This window comes from Podarcis cretensis (genome assembly GCF_951804945.1).
Source record: "Podarcis cretensis genome assembly, chromosome: 1".
Classification (NCBI taxonomy): Eukaryota; Metazoa; Chordata; class Lepidosauria; order Squamata; family Lacertidae; genus Podarcis; species Podarcis cretensis.
In genome coordinates this window covers 75,625,440-75,650,120 of record NC_137170.1, presented here as the reverse complement: position 1 = coordinate 75,650,120, position 24,681 = coordinate 75,625,440, and the positions used below count along the sequence as shown (strand labels likewise).

At 43.2% G+C, this 24,681-nt stretch overlaps 1 protein-coding gene across 1 annotated transcript in view; it reads left to right on the top strand.

The window, feature by feature from the left end:
- Nucleotides 1-24,261, top strand: part of SLC67A1 (solute carrier family 67 member 1) — a 78,255-nt gene extending 53,994 nt beyond the window's left edge. Inside the window, exons 9-11 of the mRNA XM_079987405.1 lie at nucleotides 11,272-11,373; nucleotides 19,675-19,795; nucleotides 23,974-24,261. Of these exons, the coding sequence (XP_079843531.1) occupies nucleotides 11,272-11,373; nucleotides 19,675-19,795; nucleotides 23,974-24,161 (411 nt within the window). The 3' untranslated portion in view covers nucleotides 24,162-24,261. The remainder of the gene's footprint in view (nucleotides 1-11,271; nucleotides 11,374-19,674; nucleotides 19,796-23,973) is intronic.
- Nucleotides 24,262-24,681: the final 420 nt, after the last annotated feature.

Sequence of the window (24,681 nt, the reverse complement as noted above, 5' to 3'; positions counted from 1 at the left end):
ACCTTCAGCTGGTCATTGAAGCTGAAACTAGTGCCTTGTGTTACAGGATAAGGAGGTTTCAGAAGCTGGTTAGTGTTTTCTTAAGGAAAAGCGGCCCCACACCTCAAGGTTTCTGACATGGGTGCCATTTCACCCTTAATCCTAGGCACTTTGAGGCCACTGCTGATCACTCTTGAAGAGTGCAAGAAATGTGTTCTGCTCAGTCACACGTTATTGGGACTTGACATATTCCAGGGGTGAGCCATGACATGGAAATCCGTTTCCAGGAAAAGCACTGGTGAGCTCGAGCTTAAACTAGCCGTGTAAACTGTTGTGGTGGCTGTTTCAGTTTCTTACCAGCCCTTCCCTAGGAAAGTTGCAGCAATTTGAAAATGCAATATTAAAAATAGTTTCCAGTTACAGTCACAAGAATAGAGTGGGTCTTAAAAATATGTATCTCAGGTGCGTAAGGCCAGGGCAGAGAAGTGCATCTTCAGCACATGACAGAAGCTACATAATGGAAGTGCCAGGCTGTGTGGAGGGAATTCTGCAGCTTAGGGGCTGCCATAGAGAATGCCTTCTCCTGTGCTGCCACATCTGCCGCCCACAAACCTCTGAGGGAAGTGAAGGTATCAAGAGTGGATAGAGAAAGCAATCTGCTATTTGGCACCCAGTTAAAAAATCATCACAGGGCAGCTGTAAATGTGTTAAGAAGCTGTTCTAGATCAAGCCATTTAGCTCAGTGTGGTCATCACAGGCTAGCAGTGGCTCTCTAAGATTTCAGGCAGGCCTCTCTTCCAGCCCTGCCTAGATGCTCTAGCACTGGACTATGGTCCCTTCCCTTAGGGCAGAGCCAGTCATCCATAATTTCCAGCCATTGGGGAAAGTTTGCTCTTCTGCATTTTCATTTAGACGTGTAGGCATGGTAGTGCCCACCTTACTGAGTGTCCCTAATGCTACCAGCTATCCCATGGTGAGTTTGTGGCCCCAAAGAGCAAACGCTTGTTCTTTGCTGCCTCAGAGAGCAAGAATAGAACTAATGGGCTTGAGGTAACGGGGGTGGGGGTGGGGTAGATGTCAGTTGAGTATCAGGAGAATATTCTTCTTAACTGTATAAGCAATTCAGCAACAGCACCAACTACCGTATTTTTCGCTCTACAAGACACACCAGACCACAAGACGCACCTAGTTTTTGGAGGAGGAAAACAAGAAAAAAAATATTCTGAATCTCAGAAGCCAGAACAGCAAGAGGGATCGCTGCGCAGTGAAAGCAGCAATCCTTCTTGCTGTTCTGGCTTCTGGGATAGCTGTGCTCCTGCATTCGCTCCATAAGACGCACACACATTTCCCCTTCCTTTTTAGGAGGGAAAAAGTGAGTCTTATAGAGCAAAAAATACGGTACCTGGGCTCTTCCTCGCTGGAGTCTTCAAGCAGAGACTGGGCAGGCATCTACTGAGAACACTCAAGTGCTGGATCTCCTACACTGAGCAGGGGCTTCACATATAAGGACCCCTCCAGTGGTTCTAAAGAGTCAGCTCTAAGTTCTTGTGACAAAAGCACGCTGCCATTTGTCAGCTCACAGCACAGTAGATGTGCAGTGAATATGGACTGGCGATCTGTTCTCTAGTGGCAGGATATCAACATCCTAAAAGTCATCAGTGAAATCAGAGCCAACAGCTGTGTTTGTTCTTTCCACGATCTTGCTAGGGCAGGGTTTTGATCTGGCTAGGACAAGAAACCTTGCTGTATACACACACGTGTGTGTGCATGTCAACACCCTTCAGGTTATTTTTAGTCTCTTAACACTAAAAAGAAGAAGTGCTATTTGTAAAGCCACATTTGAGATTTGTTAATGGTTGTCCTTGGTTGTAGCGATCTGCTCTTGTATGTCATGAAAGAGATCTCTTGTCAAGCTGCTCTTTGAGTGAAAGGTTGGTCTAGAAGGGCAAATGGGGCACTGCCCCACAATTTTCAGTCTATGCTTAACCTGCCTATCTTATTACTTACAAGCATTCTGTAGGGGGTGGGGGAGGTAACCCTGACTGTCAGCTTTCTCTTCCTTAATTTCAGGCCCCACCTGCACTATACATTTAAAAGAGTATCATACCACTTTAAACAGCCACGGCTTCCCCCAAAGAATCCTGGGAAGGGTAGTTTGTTAAGGGTACCGAGAGTTGTTCAGCGTTTCCTGTTCCCCTCACAGAGCTACAGTTCTCAGTCAATCCTTCTTTTCAGGGAACTCTGGGAATGAGCCCCTGTGAGTAGGAGAGGGATCTCCAAGCAACTCTCAGCAACCTTAACAAAATACACTTCCCATGATTCACTGGGGGAAGGCTTTACTGTTTAAAGTGGTATGGCAATGCTGTAAATGTATAACATAGGTTGGAGACAAAATGAGAAGTAATTGGCTCTGCCCAGGGGTGCCAACTTGAATAAAATATGGGGAGCAGGTAAGCCCTACCCTGCATAATCAATCACATGATGCAGTGCACACACACCATTTGAATGGCAATGCCCATCAAATTTTGGGGAGTGCCCCCTCAAATATTTCATTGGGAGGGCGAAAACCCCTCTTGTGGCTCTGCCTGTGATTGGCTCTGGCTCTGATTCTATGTACCATTGGCCTCTCCTGTCTAGCCTACCAATCCCAATGGGCCACAACTGCCACTGGGTTCTTTACAGACAGATTTGAAACCAGATGGATGTTCTTGCTTGCCATACTTGGCCATTGAGTTTTTACAGAGCAATGCTGACTGCTTATACCCTGAGAGGGTTAGGGGCCTGAGGGCAAGAGCCCAACCTTCTCCAACTGTTCTGGTTTCCTAGCTGTGCTTTGTGGATTAACACTGCACAAATTCTGCTAATGTTTTTAAATACTAGTAGAAGGAACTGAAGCTGAAAGCTGGTTACTTCAGTTCTGGCCTTTGAGTTCCATATTCATCAGAAACCTCTCCAACATACAGGCTATTGCATGCCTTTCAAGTTTCTATGAATATCTTTTATGGTGTGTGTGTGTGTGTGTGTGTGAGAGAGAGAGAGAGAGAGAGAGAGAGAGAGAGAGCTGATAGAATATTATGTATTAATAATTGTATCGAAGACACCTCCCAAGGCTGACTTCTATCCCAAAAGGAGATTAAATTTTATCTCCACTGTGTATTTTTCTCCTTTTAGATCTGAAAAGATCAGCTGGCACGGTAACCATTGTTAATGGCGCATGAAGAGAAGAAAGACAGATTTTACTGTTTGGCCATATTTGCTGGGAGTTTCCAATTAAATATTTCCACTGCCGGTTCAGACCCTTATCTGTCTTTGAAAGAGGACAAAGACAGAGTTGTTTCACCTGCAGCTTGTGTACATAGCCATGGGCGGCTCTTGTTATGTCACTTGCAAACTATTTCCTTCCTCTTTTGTGTATTGATGACAGAGCAGATTCCTGTTAAGGTAAACTGAGCCTTCTGTTCACACACAACTTCAAAGAAGGTTATGTTTCAAAGGCAAGCACAATGGGGCCGGATGGGGTGGGGGAGAAGAGGTCCAGGCAGCCCCCTGTGTGCTGTGTGGGACTGAAACACTTATCAATATGGAAGATTGAAAAGTGGAGGCGAGCTTCATGCCTAAACCAAAGATCCTTCAAACACGTCTCCACAAATTTGCAGTAAGGGAAGCAAAGCTGAGCTGATGTCTAATGCAAATAGGCATATAAAAGCTGCCTTAAACCACTGCTGCTTCTAGCTCAGTCTGCACCTAGGATGAGGGACCTGTGACCCAGCCAGCAATGGCCAGTGGTCAGGATCAGGGAACAAAGGGAGCTGTGGCCCTGCAATATCTGGGAAGCCAGAAGTTCTCCACCTTGCTCTACATAGTTGGGCTGCAGCAGTTCAGGATTTCAGGCAGCCCTAGCTGGTGATATTGGGAGTTGAGCCTGGGAACATTTGCATGTAAAGTGTCTGCTCTGTTGCTGAGTCACTCAGGGCCCTTCCCTGTGGAGTTCTTTCTGTATCTGCCTGTAGCCTCTGTCTGTATCAATTGCCCATCCTGAAACTCTTGTGGGCATAGGCAAAGCTGCAGGAAGGGATTTGCCTGGAAAGCAGGTGGATTTCACTCACAAAGCTAATGTTGCACTTCACCAGTTTCAGCTGAGTGTCAAGAAGTCACACAGCATATATGCTACTGATCTTCGTTTGGTAGGTTGAGACCCCACAAGCTATGCTTTTGACAAAAAGCAAAAAAGGTGGCAAAAGAGGGTTAAACTAGGGTTGTCATATTTCAAGCAGTGAAAATTCAGACAGAAAAGCTGTTGAGCGTTGTTGAGCTCTTTGGAGGGGGCAAAGCCATTTTGAGGCTGCAATATGTTCAGAGAATTATGGACGTATGGTATCCATAGTTAAGCAGAAAAAGGGGGTCTGAAGGGAGAGAGAAAGAGAAAAAGAATGTTAGGGGTGCAGATTTATTTCTGTTGCATTCCTGTAGCTTTGGATGTTGTGGTTCTATATCTTGTTTTTTATTAGATTTGTTGAGGGGCATGCAAACATATAAATACAAGGAGGAAAAAGCCTATGTTGGGCTGTATCCAACAAAGTTTTTCTATTCCTGCAAAAACTTCTACTTGTGTGACATACCTTCTCTCTCTCCTTTACTCACACACTCCACACTCCTTGTCCAAATTTGCTCCAGAGGATTGGCGAAAACCCTTAAACAGATTTAGGGGCACAGGGAGAAGAGAGGGTGGGGATGTTCCATCACGTAAGCGGAAGCCCTTGTGCGGACAGGACAAGTTCATTGGTACAATCCACTCTAAATAGTGAAAAGTGGGTCCCATGTAGCAGGTGAGGTTAATGACAGCTCTTGCCAGAGCCTGGAAAAGTTGAGAACTATGGGAAAAGATACTGTTTGGGATACAGTGTTCACACACTACTTAGGTGGCAAAGTACAAGTGTGAGAATGTTTGCATGAATGTCTCCTTCAGAGATTTCTCTGCAAAATTTATTTGGACAGAAATGAAGACAGGGCCCAATAAGTGAGCATGTATATCTTTACCAGCCTTCTGCAAACTCATGCTCTCCAGGTGCCTTGGACTACAACTCCCATCATCCTTTACTATTAGCCATGCTTCCTGGGAGTTGGAATCCAACAACACTAGGAGGGCCACAAGTTGCCCATCCTTAAGGTGTCCCATAGGCAGTAGCTGCCCCACAGCACTGCTCGCAGTCTCCTCTGAACACCCAGAGTCTGCACAATTTTCATACTTCCTCCCCTTGTGGTACAATATTTTTCATTCCCCAGTTTTCTTCTTTTTTCTCTTCCCACTCAGGAGATCTTTTGTATATTCTCTCATTATTGCTGATATTTACAACTTAGAAACAAAATGAATTACTGCATAAGGTGCCAATATCTCTTACAATAAACCGGTGAGATCCTGTTTTCAATTTGGCAAGGTCTTTTTGGACGCATCCAGATTTTCATAATTTTCATAGCAAGTCTGCAAATGGAAGAGTGCTCGGCAAGTTTGGAGCAGAAGTACAGTCCTCTCTCCTGCATTGAGCTTGAGGGAAACCCACTGAGTTGGTGGTCCTTGTGTCAATTATAAAATTGCCTCCCCATTCTTAGAACAATTTTTCTACTGTAAAACAACAACACTAAGGTCCTTTCCCCCTATATTAAGGTCTAAATAAAAGTTTGATCAAGTAAATATGCATGATGGTTTCACAAATTGGACAGGCAAGCCATCAGAAGCATAGAGGAAGAGGCATTCAGCATTTAGTTCAGAGGATGCATGCATGATATTTAAGTAGGGAAGGCAGGAGGAAACAAGTCACCCTAGAGAGCCACATTACCTGAACCCACTCCTCTGTCAATGCATCAGAATGCAGCCTTTGGTTTTTTATTTTCTGCAGGGTTATTTCTTGCCAGTTACATTTCTATACTACTTTTCCAGAACATCAATCCCCAAAGTGTAATGAACAAGAAGGGGCCATATGAAACAGGAAATCAAAAGATTACTAACAGAAAACTCCCAACATCATCTCTCAATAGGAAATAGCTAAAGCTCACTAGCAGAAAATCTCAACAGTTAAGTCCCCAGGGAGCCTTTTGGGTTGTATGAGCAGAAGGCAAGCTCTCACAATGAATCTTCCCCTTCTTTTCCTTTCCCCTGCAGCCCCATGTACCCCTGCCCCCTAAAAGTCTCTCCAGAGAGTCTGGGGACCCTACCAAACATTGTGAGCTTTGTCATATGAGGGTGCAATGGGTGGAAGGAATTGCCCAAAACAGGGTAGAGGAATCTTGCATCAGTAGAGCATAGATTTCTTCTATCTGAGTTTGGTTAATTCCTCCCGTGTCCCCCTGTGGCCTCATATGATACAGCCCACAATGTTTGGTAGGTCCCCCAGATCCTGGCTTGGACTTGACCCTTGGGGTCCCTTCCAACTCTATATTTCTATGATCCTCCGGAGAGACTTTTCAAAGGGTAAAGGGGCACTGGAGAGGAAAGGAATGATCCATATAAACACCCAAAGCTGCCTTATTACTGAATCAGACCATTGGTCCAGCTAGCTCAGCACTGTCTAAACTTGCTGGCAGCAGCTCTCCAGGGTTTCAGACAGGAGACGTTTGCAGTCTAGTAACACTGGGGATTTCACCTTGTACCTTCTGGATGTAAAGCAGATGTTGCACCATTGAGCTATGGCTCAGGGAATAATAATAATAATAATAATAATAATAATAATAATAATAATAATAATAATATACCCCAGCCACTCTTGGCAGCTTCCAACAAAATATTAAAAATACATTAAAACATCAGTCATTAAAAACTTCTCTAAACAGGGCTGCCTTCACATGTCTTCTAAAAGTCCGATAGTTGTTTATTTCCTTGACACCTGATGGAAGGGCGTTCCACAGGGAGGGCACCACTACCGAGAAGCCCCTCTGCCTGGTTCCCTGTAACTTGGCTTCACAGCGAGGGAATCGCCAGAAGGCCCTCAGCGCTGGACCTCAGTGTCTGGGCTGAAGGATGGGGGTGGAGACGCCAAGGCCATTTAGGGTTTTAAAGGTCAGCACCAACACTTTGAATTGTGCTCAGAAACGTACTGCATTTAACCCAAAGATAGGTTCACTGAAGTCCGAAAAGACTCCACTGTTGTCTTCCTCGTACAGATCACAGAGGAAAGACTGGGTAACACAGAATATCTAATCCTCTGTCTGTGAAATGTACCATTGCTGAGTCAGTGACACCGAGCTCATAAAACACTTGGAGCCTGGCGTAACCTCCACCCCTTCATGCAATACCTGGCGGATGAGCAGGTATGATTCATGTGACTTGTTCATTCATTTCAGTGGGAGCTGGCCTTCACAGCAGTGCTTTGAGGTCTCGCCTTCTGGTGTGGAAACGTGCAAAATTCTAGTGACGGTTCACTTTTAAGGAGGTGTTTGATAGCATGAAGCTGTGATGCTTCTCATCTACCCTCCATGGAAAGGAGCCACAAATTACTTGTAATGTTGTGCTAATGATGGCTTGAAGCCTGAGGTTGCATGAGAACATGAACAGCCTGATTCTGAAAGGCCATTATTCTGTATCACCCTATATAATGCCATAGAATTAAAGCTAAAATGGCTAAAGGCCAAAGCTTGGGTGTTAACATGGCAATTATTCTGCAGTCCTCTGTAACACTCTCACCTCTTTCCCTTCCTTTTCCCAGCTACTGTCAAGCGATGTGAATAAGAACCTGTAATCTGTTTAAGAGTTCAGCACCCACTTCCCTTTGGGCTGTTGTGAAAATGGGAGTTTGCTCAATCCTTTCGATTAATGAGTTCCTTTTCACACGTGAAGGCTAGACAGGAGGGCGAGGAAGTTCACCATTTGTCTTCCTGAAGAGGAGACTGTGACTGTTCGTGGTCGGTGGTAGATGTGTTGCTACCTAATTTTGGCCAGGATTCTATGGCTTTAACAGAGGTGTACCAAGCAGAATTCAATGGATCAAGTATATTGCTGGTATGAGATACACCAACGAGGAACTGAATTTTATGTGTTCAGTTTGGGTGTATTTATGATTTATTTTACAGTTTTGTAAACCGCTTTTAGGACCATGTGGTAGCAAAGTAGGCTATATGCTTATTAGACGTTTACGGTAAATGTCTTCACCTGCTGAATCTCTTGCCTGTCGAGCAGTTGTTAAAGGCACAAGAACCCTGCCCAAATAAAAGGTTCTTGGAATTTTCTTGGAATTTTCCCACTTTCCTCTTACCATGAGCATTGCTACAGTCATAAAGGCAGGCATGTGTGGTACTGACACTTAAGCACTGACACACTAATAGGTCATTCTTCCCCCACCCCCGTTATAATGTGTCAGACATATGCATCATAGCTGTGATGCAATTAAGTGAAGTGCAGCAATGGAAACCTTGATTCTTCTCTGGAATAAGTTAGGTCACATAGGGTTGCCGTATTTTAAGGAGCACAAAAGAGGACACATGTGCTGACCTCTACTTTTAACTATGGATCGCTATGACGACTCTCATTTGACATACCCATGTATGCACTCTGGACATGTATGTACTCTGGACTCTGCCATAAGCCCCCCTGCCACAGCTAACTCTCATCAGGAGCTTCAGTCCTGATCTGAGGTCAGAACTAGCAAAAAAAGGACAGGTCTTCATCATCTGTGCTCTCATATCTGCTTCACAGCCTCTTCTCCCCTATCACACTGCCTGAAGCTGATCCACCCATAACCATAGCCACCCTGACTGGGCAATGATTAGGAAATGATGTCCCTGGCCCAGCGCTCCATTTTCCTTATTTGCTACCCATTTCTCCAGAGCAGAGCCCCATGGCTGTTTCCCACATCAACTATTTTCTCTCTTTTTTTTTGGACTTGGAGATAATATCTTTGTTGGATCAAGAATGTTGTTTGAAGTGTCCCACAAGTGTTCCTGTCTCTGCAAGCTTGTATTGAGCAGATTACCTCTGTGTAGGAAAATTTTCAGCGCATGACATGACCATTTAGTGCACTTTCCTCCTCTTCCTTGCATAGGGGCACAGCCTCAGGCAGTTTGAATTGCTCTTGGGGATAGTCCTTTCCTGCTCAGCCGTTCAGCTGTACATGAGCTCTTATTACTGATACTTAGAATCATAGAATCATAGAGTTGGAAGAGACCACAAGGGCCATCGAGTCCAACCCCCTGCCAAGCAGGAAACACCATCAGAGCACTCCTGACATATGGTTGTCAAGCCTCTGCTTAAAGACCTCCAAAGAAGGAGACTCCACCACACTCCTTGGCAGCAAATTCCACTGTCGAACAGCTCTTACTGTCAGGAAGTTCTTCCTAATGTTTAGGTGGAATCTTCTTTCTTGTAGTTTGGAACCATTGCTCCGTGTCCGCTTCTCTGGAGCAGCAGAAAACAACCTTTCTCCCTCCTCTATGTGACATCCTTTTATATATTTGAACATGGCTATCATATCATATCATATCACCCCTTAACCTCCTCTTCTCCAGGCTAAACATGCCCAGCTCCCTTAGTCGTTCCTCATAAGGCATCGTTTCCAGGCCTTTGACTTCTGCACCCTCCTTTTCAGTGCAGTATCTTGTTATGACTGGTGAAGGAGAGGAATTGATTTGCTATAGCTGTGCAGCTTGTCTGTAATTATGATACAACCGTGATACAATTACAGAACATCACTGAGCATTTCTTTTGTTGTTGTTCCTGTTCTTCCTTTTGCTTACCAAAGGAAGGAGAAGGAAGAATGCACAGCCCACTGACAATTTATGTACACATATATGCATCAAGGTAACCACAGATGGAAGCTAGAGAGAAGAGAAATACAGTGGACCCTCAGGTTATGTTATCTTCAGGTAACGTAATCTTCGGGTTGTGAACGCAGAAGTGGGTTTGCCGCTCAAGCGTGCGCTGAAGCGCTTTGCGGCGCTGTGCACAGAAGCGGTCCTCCGGTTACGAATTTTTCAGGATACAGCTGGGCCTCTGGAACAGATCCCATTCGTAACCAGAGGTACCACTGTACCGATAACAGTTTACTAACCAAACTGAACAAAAACAATATATAATTTGAGGATAAAAGAACAGTGAGGTTTTGTCTTTTAGGTTAAGCCTTGATAAGAACAGAGTTAAGTATCCATCTAAAGCATGCAGAGAAAAGCTCCCTCAGAACTCCGCAGCCAATTAGCACACATGTTACCTCAATGAAGATCATGCCAATCTAAATGATTGCTTAGCAACACCATCACCACCTCCCTTGGGTAGTTCACTGACACTGGAACTAAAATCAACCCTTTCTGTTACAAACTGAATGATCCCTGCTGTTACACTTTCAACAACAAAGAATTATTCAATATCGAGGCATCGACATATGTGGCTAGGCCTGCTGTGGTTTGCTACAGTTTTGCTGTAGTTTTGATGTGGTGGTGGTTGTTTTAAAAGAGGATCAATTGGATAAGCCTGGATGTTTTGTAGTAGATGAGTGCACAACCTGCAAGGATTTATTTTTCATTTCAAAACTAATGAAAACTAATGAAATTTGACAAAAATATGAATACTCATGGAATGATGCGGGCAGACAAGATGGGAGCTGCGTCTCCCACCAGTCACGAGTGAGCTTACTAAAGAGTTCCGGGGACCTGTGACACTCATACAACTCAGGTCCATGTACCAACTGCAATAAAGCTCAAGTGGCCGCACAAACCAGAAAGTTTCCCATGGCCCCAGCTATAAGGCTTGATTAACAAGAACTTCTCCCCTCTGAATTGGCATAGTGTCAACGTGGAACTGAGTTTATTAGAAAGTATGTCTAGGGAACTTGGGAGCCATCCCTTAGGGCAGGGTGGGGGGAATATAATTAAACCCCAAACCCTATAATTACTCATATAGTGAAATGGCACACCTAGAGGAAGAACCTCCCAGGAGATCTGTGCATTTAAGAACTATTTTCAGGATTAGGTTGCACCGTCTCATTTCCTCTTTTCCTACGTTTGCAAGCTTGCTCTTCCTTCAAAGTGATCCCAGGTGGTCTCTATCCAGGCAGTGTTCAGGGCCATACACGTTGATCTGCAGCGTAGACTTGTTTCATGTGCCCACAGACATGCACATGAACTTAAGAAGATCAAGCCTGATGCCTCAAGCCAATGCCCCAGCTAGTCCAGCAGTCTGTTCTGACAGATGACACTCACAGATACAACACTGAGTTTCTGGGCCTTGTTAGTGTACAAAAACAAACATTCACTCTGGGCTAGAAGCATCTGAGAATTTGACATTGTCTATGTCTCTGCCCTCTCTTTCCATAGGTTGTCCAGGGCCTAGTAATTGGGAGATTGACAAGTCGTTATTCAGAGTGGACTCTGCTCATGTTGTGCGTCCTTGTCTTCTGTGGAGTGGGTGTTGGTATGGTAAGGTACCAGACACACATACATTACCTGATAAGGCTGTGCTTTTGAATACTCTACACTTGATGCTATGCAAGTGAACATATGAAAAGTATTGTGTTTGACATAATCTGGGAGTTTTGTCTGTTGTGTTATATTAGTGGTGGTCCATTCACACATTTTTCAGTTTTCTCCCATGTGTGTTTGTGTTATGACCAAAAGCTCTACCAGGCTTCCAGATCAACAGTCTGCTTCCTATCATGGTCCAACTAGGACAAACAAGGGGGGGATGATTTAAGCCTTTACTTCCTCCTGGAATTTTAAAAATATTTGCAAGTTAAAGGATGCTTTGCTTGGAATGGATTTTCCCAAATCTTGCCAGAATCTCCTGGGTTGAGAGAAAATATAAAAACCAACATTTTTTTTTTAAAAAAAGGTGTAATCAAACTTCTGCTGTTTGCGTTACATTGTCCAGAAGGACAAAAAATACATCTAACCACACTAGATTCAATGTGGTTGATCCTCCAAACCATCACTTGGAAGATGGGAATGTACTGCAGAGTCAAGAGCTCCCCTTTCAGATTCCCCCTTCATTTCCAGGTGTAATAGTGGCAGAAAATTATGGTTACCCTCAGTGCCGGATTTACGTATAAGGTAAACAAGCTATAGCTTAGGGCCCCACTCTCTTGGGGGCCCCCAAAAAATGTAAAGGCAAAAAAAACCTGGATGTACATTTCCAAAATATAAGATAAGAAACAAATAAAATAAAACCTACATACAGTTAGAGCTTAATAATTATTTCACTATTAATATACTTCTTCTTAATTGTATTTCACTATTAATATACTTCTCCTTAATTGTATTTCACTCTTAATATACTTCTCCTTAATTGTATTTCAGTTCAACAATTACTTTGATAAAATACATATTTTGTTATGTGCAAATGGCTTTAGATACCTATTAGGTCCATAAATTACCATATAGCATATATTCTTTTCTTTTTTTTATTAATTTTTTAAGAAAATTTTCTTTTACAAATTTAAATAACACATTCGTATCCACTATAATACAAAATTCTTTTGGACTTCCCCCCGCTCCCTCCACAATCCTCATAATTTTAAATTTAGTTCACATTTCCTTTATAATTGTATTGCCAGTTAGTAAATCTTTACAGCTCTTTTCCCTCTTACAATACCCTTTCTCCTCGCAAAGCCTCTTTAAATCCAACTAGCGTTGTCTGTTCATCACAAATATTTTCCAGATAAATCGTAAACTTTCTCCAGTCCTGTGTGAACTTGTGATCTTTCTGATATCTAATTTTTCCTGTCAGTTTATCTAATTCAGCAAAATCCATCAGTTTCCGTCTCCATTCTTCCAATGTTGGTAATTCTTCTTGTTTCCATTTTTGAGCCATTAAAATTCTTGCCGCAGTCACTGCATATTGAAAAAGTTTATAATCACTTCTATTAATTTCTCTTCCTGTAATTCCTAACAGAAAGGCTTCTGGTTTCTTCACAAACGTATATTTAAACATCTTTTTCAACTCATTATATATCATTTCCCAGAAGCCTTTTACTTTCTTACACTCCCACCACATATGATAAAATGTCCCTTCCCTTTCCTTACATTTCCAACATTTGTTACATGTCTTATACATTTTTGCTAATTTAACGGGAGTGATATACCATCTGTATACCATTTTCATAATGTTTTCCTTTATCGTCATGCATGCAGTGAATTTCATATTTTCCTTCCATACCTTCTCCCAATCTGCTAACTGTATATTGTAACCAAAGTCCCTGGCCCAATGTATCATAACCGATTTAACTTCTTCGTCCTTTGTTTGCCATTCCAATAGCATTTTGTACATTTTTGACAATACCTTATAATCATTATTTATTATCTCTTTCTGAAATCTAGACTCTCCTTCAATATATTTCCTCTCTTTGCAATCCTTTTTAAACATTTCATTTGTTTGGAAGTAGTGCAACCAATCATATACATATTTTTTGACTTGTTCATATGGCTTCAATTTCCATTTCCCCCCTTCTTTAATTACAATGTCTCCATAAGTCATCCAATCCTCTCTCATGTTTGTCTTTTTGACACTCATGACCTCCAGTGGGGATAACCAATGAGGTACATTTGGTTCCAAAATATTTTGGTACCTATCCCATATTTCTATTAGGGCACCTCTGAAAATATGGTTGGCAAAACTTTTATGAGCTTTCTTCTTTCCCGACCATAAGTAGGCGTGCCAACCAAACCTGTTGTCAAACCCTTCCAAATCCAATAACTTATTGTCTTTTAGTGTTATCCAATCCTTTATCCAACAGAGACAAGATGCTTCATAATAAAGTTTCAGGTCCGGCAGGGCGAAGCCACCTCTTTCTTTCGCATCAGTTAGTAACTTAAATTGTATTTGTGGCTTTTTGCCCTGCCAGATATATTTTGAAACCATTATTTGCCACTCTCTGAAGATCTTTGTCCCCTTAATTATTGGAATCATTTGAAATAAGACCAACATCTTTGGAAGCACGCTCATCTTGATTGAAGAGATTCTGCCCCAAAAAGATAGTTTCATCCTACTCCACACTTCGAGGTCTCTCTTAATAGTGTTCCAAGTTGTCACATAATTGTTTTGAAATAAGTCAAATTTTTTTGGGTTAACCATATTCCTAAATATTTTACCTTCTTTGCCACTTCCATCTCTGTTTCTCTTTGCACTTCTTCTATCACACTTTGGTCCAAATTCTTCACCATAAGTTTAGTTTTCCTCTTATTTAATACAAATCCGGCCACTCTTCCAAATTGATCAATTTCTTTTATAACTTCTTTTAGACTACTTGTCAGATCTTCCACCGTAATTACCAGATCATCGGCAAAGGCTTTAACTTTATATTGGTTTTGACCTACTGTTACCCCCTTTATTAGTTCATTTTGCCTAATAGAGCTAAGCAGGACCTCCAGAACCGTAATGAATAACAGTGGTGAGAGAGGGCATCCCTGTCTTGTACCTTTCTTTATATTCACATCCTCTGTGATTACATTATTTACTATCAATTTAACTCTCTGTTCTGAATATATTGCCTTTATACCATTATAAAAGTCTTCTCCCACTTCCATCATTTCCAAATTTTTCAACATGAATTCCCATGAAACATTATCAAACGCTTTCTCTGCATCCACAAACATTAAAACAGCTTGTCTCTCATTACTGGCAGTCAAATATTCCAGAATATTTATTATATTTCTTACATTGTCCTTCATATGTCTGCCAGGAAGGAAACCTGCTTGATCTTTATGAATATGTTGTTGCAATATCTTCTTAAATCTTGTTGCCAAAATACCCGAAAAAATCTTATAATCTGTGTTTAGCAGAGATATCGGTCTATAGTTCTTCACTTGTGTGAGATCAGAGTCTTGTTTTGGTATGAGTGTTATAAAGGCTTCTTTCCATGTTTCTGGTATGTCCTGTTGTTTCAAAATATTATTCATAACTTCTTTAAGTGGTACCGTCAAGGAGTCCCTCATTTCTTTGTAATAAGTTGCTATAAATCCATCTGGTCCTGGTGCCTTCCCTTTTTTCATCTGTTTTATAATTTCTACTATCTCCTCATTCTCTATTGGGGCATTCAACACAAAAAAGAGCGACAATTTTTTGTTGACAAAGGACAGCTGGACATATAAAGGGCCCCATTAGCTTCAGTAGCTTAGGGCCTCATCAAACCTAAATCCGGCCCTGGTTACCCTGGCAACTATGGTTGCAAACTCTGCTTCAGATCATGGTTTGAATATTACCACTAACCATGTGTTTGAAAAGTCATGAGGCCACCACCTTGCTCTGGTCAGTGACTGGAAACAGGAACATGCTTTTTTTTGGTTCCATGACTGCAGGTAGGCAGTAGATGTTAACCCTTACTTACCCGATTTGGCTATTGCAGCAATCTATTTGCATGCTGCGCAACTTGGAAACAGAGTTGGGCTGCAAAAGAGGATGGGGCTCCTGCGCTTTTAACAGTTGCCATGCAAGTGATACCTGCTGAAATTACACCTTCGGCACAACTTTTAAAGGGGCAGGACCTCTCTCCTTTTTTTTCAACTGGTCATGCTAATCACAGCATGTTACCTCCATGGTGGAGCACCCAAACCGAGCCCAAACCGGTTTCTGCCAGCAGCACCTAGGATCTCTGCTATCAACTTGGTTCAGAGATTACAATCATTTTTTCCACAAGGCTCTCCTCACTGCCACAGAGGCCTTAAAGGGCCCAGAAATGACAACTATTGATAGGAAACTACAGCTGCAGCGCTGTTTGCAAGGGAAAAAAGCTTTATAATCAAGGACCTGCCAAGAAAATATCCCATCTCTGGGGGTGGTTTATGTGCTGGGTTTCTTCATGGGGAAAAAGCGATCTTGACGCAACTTGGCCAGAGCTTCAGGAATATCCCTGTCTGAACTAAGCGTGCAGTTTATATATCTGCTGACATAAAAACAATTTTATGAGCTCTGCAGCTCTTTTATGAGGAGGACATTTAACAAAGATCTCCAGTTACAACCCCCACCCAAGCTAATCACTTCCTTTCAGTGGCCTCCAAAATATGTAGAGCTGAAATTAACAGAGAGGCCAGCTGCACTAAAAAGAATCCCAGCAAAGGTTTAGGGTAGCAGATGAAGGAAAAAATAATGGGAAATAGAGAGCAGTAATGAACAGGGTGCTCCAAATCAGCCAGAGTTCAGCCTCATTGCCTTCCAAACCACCCCAGATCCAATGGCTTCCTTAGGAAGAATCTATGGTTTGGGGAAGGCCACATAGTTCATGCAGAAAGTCTGAGGTTCAACCCCTGGAATCTCCAGTAAAGAGAATGAGTTGCAGATAATAGGAAAGACTTCTGACTGAGACCCTGGAGAGACCCTGCCAGTCAGAGTAGACAGTGCTGGCCTAGATGGACAAATATTTGACCAAATATATGAACAGCCCAATTAAAAATTTAAATTTCACCATCAGTAATTGCTTTTCCCTTATTAATACTTTTTATTAAGCCTTCCAAAATATTTCAGCAATAGTCAATGAAGCAGCAATAAAAACCAATAAAAAGAGCTAAAGAATCATTTAAAAGACTTGAGTTTTAATCTTGCACCTAAATATCCTTAATGAATGTCCCCCTCAGATCTGTTTAGGGAGACGGTATAAGGTTTGATATGAAATGCAAACCTCAAGTGTCATCCTTAAACTTCATGGGCTGCTTATCTCTGTAAAATATTTGTAGTCAGACTCAATTTCTCCCGGGCAACGTTTTCACTGCCGTGTCAAAATGTTAAAGGAGCCACCATGCACTGTTCAGATATGATACACTACGCATGCCTTTTGTCCTCAGGTGTCACACAGAAATCTTGTTTGAAGCAGTTTGGGACTTCTTGCAATTTCCCCCCATCTCAAGATCTCAAGGTGCTGTGAGGGCAATTGCAATGAAGAAGGCAGCAAGCAGTTTTGTTTTGCTTACAAAAAAAATTCCTATTGATTTACAAAGTCTTCTGGCCACAGGCAAATGGTAGATGCAGCAGCAGATCAGGTCAGGTGGGCAGGTGAAGCTTGAACCCTGAGCTTTGAGAGCCACCATTTGAGGGTCCTCCTCAGCCTTTGGCACCACATCTTTTACCTGTGCTCTTTTTTCAGTTTATCATGGCTATGGTTCTAAATTGTTGTGGCCACCCACTCATGGTCAATACCTTGTCAAAATATCTGCAGGAAGTGACAGTAGTATTTGGGGGCTCCTCCCCCTCTCCCCCACTGGATATTAAAAAGTGAAAAGGCAAGTGGTGTGTTACTGCGCATAAGGCGTCTAACAGTAAAAACTCCTACTAACCCACCTACACTTTGAAAGGAGATACTGTATAGATTTAAAGGGTTGTTCCCAAAGCTACTTGAAAAGCTGGGTGTGGGCAAACACACCTATATCTTTCCAGACTCCCTGAGAGATCGAAAGTTGACTACCAAACAAAGAATGTAAGAAGCCGCCTTATTATCACTTATTGGTTTTATTTATCAAATTTATATCCTGCCCTTCCTCCCCAAGGACACCAGGGCAGCACACAGACGCACAATCTGAAAGAAAAGATTCTAAAAACAATTGCAGTAAAAAAATATTCTAAAAGCAGTTCCACCCAATTATCTTGGAGTTGCCAGGGACAGTACTCTTCAGCCACCAAGTGCCTGGATAAAAGTGAATGTTTTCAAAATCCTCTTGAAACTTAATAACGATGGAGACAGGCACGCTTCACTAGGGAGGCATTCTACCACCAGGGGGCCACCTCTGAAAAAGGCCCTGCTGGGTAGTCCCTAACAAACACACCACCAATAAGGTAGGTCAATTGGCTACCACACCATACATTTAAAGCACATGTACAGGATACTCATACCTGAAAGAATCCTGGAAACTGTAGTTTACTCTTCACAAGAGTTATACTTCCCAGCATCTTATTTCCCAAGATTCTTTAGGGGAGTGCTTTAAATGTATGGTCAGGCAATTTGTCCTTCTAACCCAGGCTTCCTCAACCTCAGCCCTCCAGATGTTTTGAGACTACAATTCCCATCATCCCTGACCACTGGTCCTGCTAGCTAGGGATCATGGGAGTTGTAGGCCAAAAATATCTGGAGGGCCAAGGTTGAGGAAGCCTGTTCTAGTCCAGTGATGGATCTCCTGAACAGAGCAGCTCCCCAGTGTCTCAGGAATAAGAGGTCTATCCAATCGCCTTCAACCCAGTACTAATAACCAGGGGTTGAATCTGAGACCTTTGGAAGGCAAAGTATACAGAGTGATGGTCCCTGCAGTTCTGGAGGTGGGTTATGAGTGCTTAGTCTCTGCCTAAGCATGTCTTCAGTGCATTTGTTTTGGTGATAAAGATCTGGAAGGATCTTTGAGCAGCTGCACGATAAGAAAATAATTACATTCACTTCTTAGGCACACTGATTTGCATTTATACTTGAGAGACATTCTGGCTGACAAACGTTCAATTGATTCATTAGCAAGTGAGCAGGCCAGACAGGTCGCGCACACACACCAGTTCTGCACTCTGTAATGCACTGCTGCTCGTTTGTTTTGACAAGCACGGTTTGGCTTTAATTATCTGTGCTAATACATTGCTGGTAAATATTGTGCAGGCAGTCTTGGGTTAGTAATGAGCACTTGAATGAGACCACATTACAGCTCTCTCTGCTGTTTAAATTGCCCCTGCGAAGGCTGAGCTAGATGTGACACATGGCTGGCATATTTCTTCCCCACAACATTGTTTAAAAACCAATTGAAGCCTTGGGAACCCGCTTTTGGAGTGTGGTTGTTTTTTGTGCTTTTGCATGTGTATACCATTGGGGGAAACTGCACTGCAACTGCACATCACATCATGGAAGAATCTTAAAAACAGCTGTAGCTCTTGAGGTGGTTCACTGGATGAAACCTTTAGCAACCACTAAGTGGTGATTGAGAAGGGAACTTCATGCCAGTATCTTTAAGCACTGGGAGGTGATGGAGGAGCTGGCAGGTGGGTGTTGCAGGATCCTATTGCTTTGCAAAGATACCATTGCTGAGTAGATGGTCATTCCTGCTGACATCTGCAGCCTGCACCTATGAGAGAAACTACCCAGTGTGAAGCCGGCCACTTGTTCAGTGCTCACACATGCACACCACTTTCCCACTGCCCTCCAATACTTAAAGATACAGACAGAAGTTCCTCTCTCCTTTCAAATTGCTTTGCAGTGTCTTCCGAAGGTTTCTCTGTAAGAAATCACTGTATGACGCACCAAAGCTTAAGATGGGAGATAAAAGAATTTCTTTGCTGGCTCATTAAGTGAACTTGTGACAAATACTTTTTTTAAAGTCAGGTGGCCTCTCTCCTTTCTGAAATCCAAATGCCTTCAGATGTTTGGTTGTGACACTGGCACTAATCAGAACATATAGGTTCATTTTATTAACACCTAACAATAAGCTACCTTACCAAAAAATGGCTACTAAACTACAGAATCAAGTCAGTAGCTGCCTGTTTCAGATCTAAGGAACCTAGTGGCTGTCTTTTATTTAATAAGGTTCCATCCTTCAATCAATTGACTTTCAGCTCTTTAAAAAACAAAAAACAAAAACCTGTCACTTTTTGTCAGCCAAACATGACTGGTGTAGAGCAGAGCTGCTCCTCTGTATTGGCAAGGTTTGGCTATCCAAGTCTTCCTGGATGCTGACACACACACACACACACACACACACACACCCTGCTGCCTTTGTTGTATTCTAAAGCTGGCATTCTAACAGGCTTTCCTGCTTTGTCCCATCTCCCAGGCCCTGATGACCAACATTTTCCATTATTGCCTCATTGTGCCCCCCATGATATTCTCCTTTGGTACTATAGCCGTCATTTCGGACATCATCCTGACCAAGTCTGTCCCTGCTTCTGACACTGGTAAGACCTGCTCCTCCTCCGGATGGATTTCCTTCTCCCTCTTTCTTGATGAAACCAGCTGGATGTGGCGCATGATTCCGGTTCACTTCTCTGAAAATGCTGTGCACTGCCAGATGTGTGTCTTGTGCTCTGCCAGAGAGCCCAGCAGGAAGAATGCCCAGTTCCAAAGTCTCTGCACATCTCACATGTATTTTTTTTTTTTTAAACAAAGGGTAGCCTTCAGTGGAATTTGCTTATTTGCCAAGCCGGCGAAGACTAGTTAGGATCAGTAGGGCTGGAAGCTGCAAGGGTGCCTGCAAGGAAGCTGGTGACCCATATTGACTTAATGAGCAGGTTGCAGAAGAAAGAGACAGAATCTTGCAGGGCTTCCTGGGATTAATGTCCTTGAGAAAGACCTGTGCAGTGTCCCTCTGCTTGGAGGTAGGACCTAGGTGTCATGTGGCCTCCTTGGGACCACCTCTTGGCTTGCAGCCTAGCAGCGCTCATGCATAGGTGCAATGTTTGTGAACTGGTGCCTCCACAACGGGGCTATGTGCATGTCCACCACTGCAGTACGCCTGATTAAAGCAACCCCACCTATAGAGGCATCCATGCTCATGTACTGTCACTGCAAGAATGGAGCCTGGCTGTGGCGCCCATGCACTCTCAAGGCGCTTGCTTGAGGGCCACCACAAGTGATGAATGGGAGTCTTCATAATTCTTCACTCTTCTGAAGAATTCCATGATGGCGATATGCAAGCTGTACCCTGGTGCTTCACAGTGTCTCCTCGGAACAATCACTTTACCTAAGCAGAAGACAAGCCATAGTGTTGTTATTTTTCCAGAGAGTTGAAGGTGGTTTGAAAATGGGGCCTGCCAATCACCTAACTTTCAGCTCTGGGGGAAAAAGGTTTTCCAGGTTTTTATACAGACTTCTGGGATAGCTCAGTTGGTAAACATTAGACTCTTAATCTCAGGTTCGTGGGTTTAAGCCCCACATTGAGCAAAAGATTCCTGCATTGCAGGCAGTTGGGCCAGATGACTCTCATGGTTGCTTCCAACTCTACAATGCTATGATTCTATGATTGATCCCGGATTATAGCAGGATCAAAGGAATATGTATGTGCAATGGCAAGCAAAGGCCCTCTCAAGTCACTTACAGCCTGTGTTCAGACTCGGATTGGGAAGAGCCAAGTTCAAATTCCCACTTAGTTATAAAGTTCGCTGGACGGTGTTGGGCCAATCATCTCCCTCAGCCCATCCTAACCTCACAGGATTGTAGTAAGGATACAATGGCATTTTATTCCATGTGGAATGTTGGTGCCAATGTGGAATGTCTCCAACCTTATAACACATGCACTCTGCCATGATTATTCTGAGAACACTTCCCATGATTATTCTAAGAACACTTCCCATGATTATTCTGAGAACACTTCTTGTGAATCATATGTTTAGTTTATTATTTCTTTGTTTACTATTGCATTTATAGCCCACCTATAAATGGGCAGTGTGGCATGTGGGGTTCTGCCCCCCCTCACCACCTTATCCTCACAACAATGCAGGGGCTGGCCCAAGGTCGCCTAGCGAGCTTCGTGGCTGAGTGGGGATTTGAACCCGCCACACCAGCTCTTTGTGTCATTAAAACATGACTAAAGTGACGTTTGTGGTTGCTAGATCAGCATGAGCTGTGGATATCGTCAACCCTGGAAGCAATCCTACGCTTCTGAAATGAAGAAGCTGAGAGGGAAGGTTTAAAGGCAGCAGCTGGCACGGGTTCAGGCATCTTCTCAAAAGAGCTGTTATAAGGGAAATGGAGCCTGTTCTGCTTGCTTCCTGAGCCCAGAGGGGTAGCCTCAGTCACATATGAATGCTCCCTCAGTGGCCTAATCCCAAACCTAATTTGCATAGATTATTAGGTCACAGTTCAGAAGAATTTGCCAGTGTCTGCTTGGGAGCAGCAAAATACTGGTAATATAGCCTAGGAGCAAAATGTATGGGGAACAGTGGACTGGGACCCAGAGAATATGAGAGAGAGAAGGGGGGGGGAGCTGCATATAAGGGGTGGCGGTTTTGTATTTCCATTCAAGTAGATGTGTGTACTAGAATAATAGTAGCACATAGTAGATCAGGGCTGGGTTACCGGCAGAGACATGTCTAGAATCTGTGCTATATTTAACAAGGGATGTTTTGGGTTTGTACTGAAGTGTGTAGCAATCATGAGCTTAAGACTACAGCTTGCATATCCCAGTCGGAAAACCATATGCTTTCAGCTGAGGAAAATAAGTTGCTAGTGCTGTGAGGTGCAGAGGGGCTGGGCTTCAAAGTGGGACATTAGGGACAGCATGTATCACTGGAGAAAATTTCGCAAAGTCTTTCGACTGCTCTTATTAAAGCCGTTTCTGGCAATTAATGCAGTGTGGGTGACTCCCAAAGCAGCACAGCTATTAAAAGTGCTTCAACACCCATTTCTGGCTGTGGGTGGAACTGCACGTTACCTGACCCACCCATCGATTCATTTAAATACACCTCCCTGCTTTACAATCATGCATTGCCAGTTGAAATGTTTTCATTTGTGGCTTTTAAATTATTTTATTATTTTTTTAAAAAAACCTCGATCTTTTTGACAGTTTCTTCACCAGTTGCAATTATTTCATTCATGGCTTTTCTTGTCAAACAAACTGAGGTTTTCCAGTGAGGAGAATTGCTAGACACCTTAAGGAACATAAATCAAGGTCCTATAGAATTTCTGCACCTTTGGTTGCCATGCAAACTGCACCTGCTAAAATCCCCTCTTCTACACAAACAGTCAAGGTGCAACAGCCTTGCCCTTTTTTATCACCTGGCCACCCTGTGCCAATCACCACGCAGTGTGCTCCAGTCAGGTGAAGCTCAATGCTTGCTCGAACGGCCTCTTCTCCAGCCATCCACTCGTCAGATTCTGTCAGCATGTCAGCCTTCTATAGAGTCCACTCTTCTTGGGTTGCTGTTTCGCCTGCCCTACCCTTTCTGCTCTCTGCTGCAGTGCCAGCTGCCTCCATCAGTCTACAGTCTTCTGGGTTTCTCTTTGGGCCGGATGCCACTCTGCCCTTCCCTTCAGCATCCAGAACAAGCTGTTTGGGTGTTAGGGAATAGGTCGGCAAAGTTCCAAGCTAAGGTCACTTGCTAGCACCCATGGTAGGATTACCAGGTCCAAAAAGAGGGCAGGGCTCCTTTAGTAGCTGTGTAGAAAAGGGGATTTCAGCCAGTGTAGCTCATCATGCAATTCTGTGCAACAGAATTAAACATTTGCTTACATTTCCTATTGATACTGGTGGCCTGCTTTTGTGCATCATGCTAAACCAAACTGTGGCTTAGCGTGATCTCCTGGGAAGGTGATAGTGGCTACTTTGCTCCTCATTTTACTGCTGCACCGTGCTGACCTAAGCATTGGTTTGACTTAGTGCCTTGTCCCAATTTGGTGGTGTTGCACTCTCCAGATGAACCGCAAGCTGTAAACCAAGTACAGACTTTGGTTGCAGCTCATGGTTAGCCTGGAGACAACTAAACCACAAGCCACAGTTCAGAAGACATGTTTAGCCAAACCATGGCTTAGCTCAGCCCAGTCTGCCAATGAAACATGCAGGAAGGAGCAAAAGGGTCACAATCTCCTTGGGAACTGGCACACTCACACGTTTATGCTAAGCCATGGTCAAAGGCACTGACTTGCCCCCCACATTGAAGGGGTGCGGTGTCACATGACATGTATGACATCATATGCATGACATCAGCGGGCAGTAGGGGATGGGGGCCTCAATATTGGAAGGGCTCAGCCTCCTACCCAAAAATATTGAGGGGGCTGAAGCCCCTTCTGCCCCCTATAGTTGGCGCCCCTGGCCATGGTTTAGCTTAGTGTGACATGCAAACTGGGCCAGTGGGATTTACTAGTGCTTCATCACACCCATCCCTTGTAATGCTGGTGAGGTACCAAGTTCCATGTTTGGAAATGGACTTCTCTTCGTTCCTTATTTCAATTGCAGAGTTGTGTGAATTGTGTGAAATCAGATTTATGGTCTGCCACATTACTGTGTTTAGGACTGGCATATGAAATCCCTGATTGCAGAAATGCTAAAGACACATTGGTCTAATACAGTGGTGTTGGAGTAGATACTGACATTAATTTTGATCTGCAGAATTAATTTTCTTTACTTTTTCTTCCCTAGGTGCCATGCTGGGAATTAGTTCCTCAGTTCAACCATTGACAAGGACAATAGGCCCAACTATAGGAGGATTTTTGTACAGACGATTTGGGGTCTCATCCTTTGGTTATTTACAGCTGCTGGTTAATATACCTCTGTTTTTCTACATCTTGAGGAAGAGGATCCCTCACAATGAAGGGAAAGTACAGTAATTAAGTCTTTAGATGGTGTGCTGATGAGAAGATGTGCTATAACTCTATTTTAGGACTTTTAATTGCCCTATCTGACAGGAAATAAACTAATTTAAACCAGTTCCCTTAATGCACTGCAATGTACTGTAGATATGGTTGGGTAACTGTTGATGTTGGAACTGTTATCAAAGCCTAAAAGCTCTATCAAAGCATTCCGCACCTTTGACTGCAATCACACTGGGGGTCTCTGAAGGCTCTGCAGATGGAATGTTCTTTCTTTAGATAGCAACATGTATTTCTGCCAGAGCCTCAACAGAATTTCTATTGTAAAAAAAGAGGCCTAGTTTGGAATACAAGGTGGGGAAAACAGAAAAAAGAAAACTAACAATTTCAAGTCACACGTGTCATGTCAATTTTGTCTCTAAGAATAGGATCCATGAAGCCCCTTGTCCACATCTCACCCCAGCCAGAAGCTCACTGCCAATTCCTAGAATTGTAGAGTTGGAAGGGACCCCCAAGAATCATCAGGTAATGAAGGAAT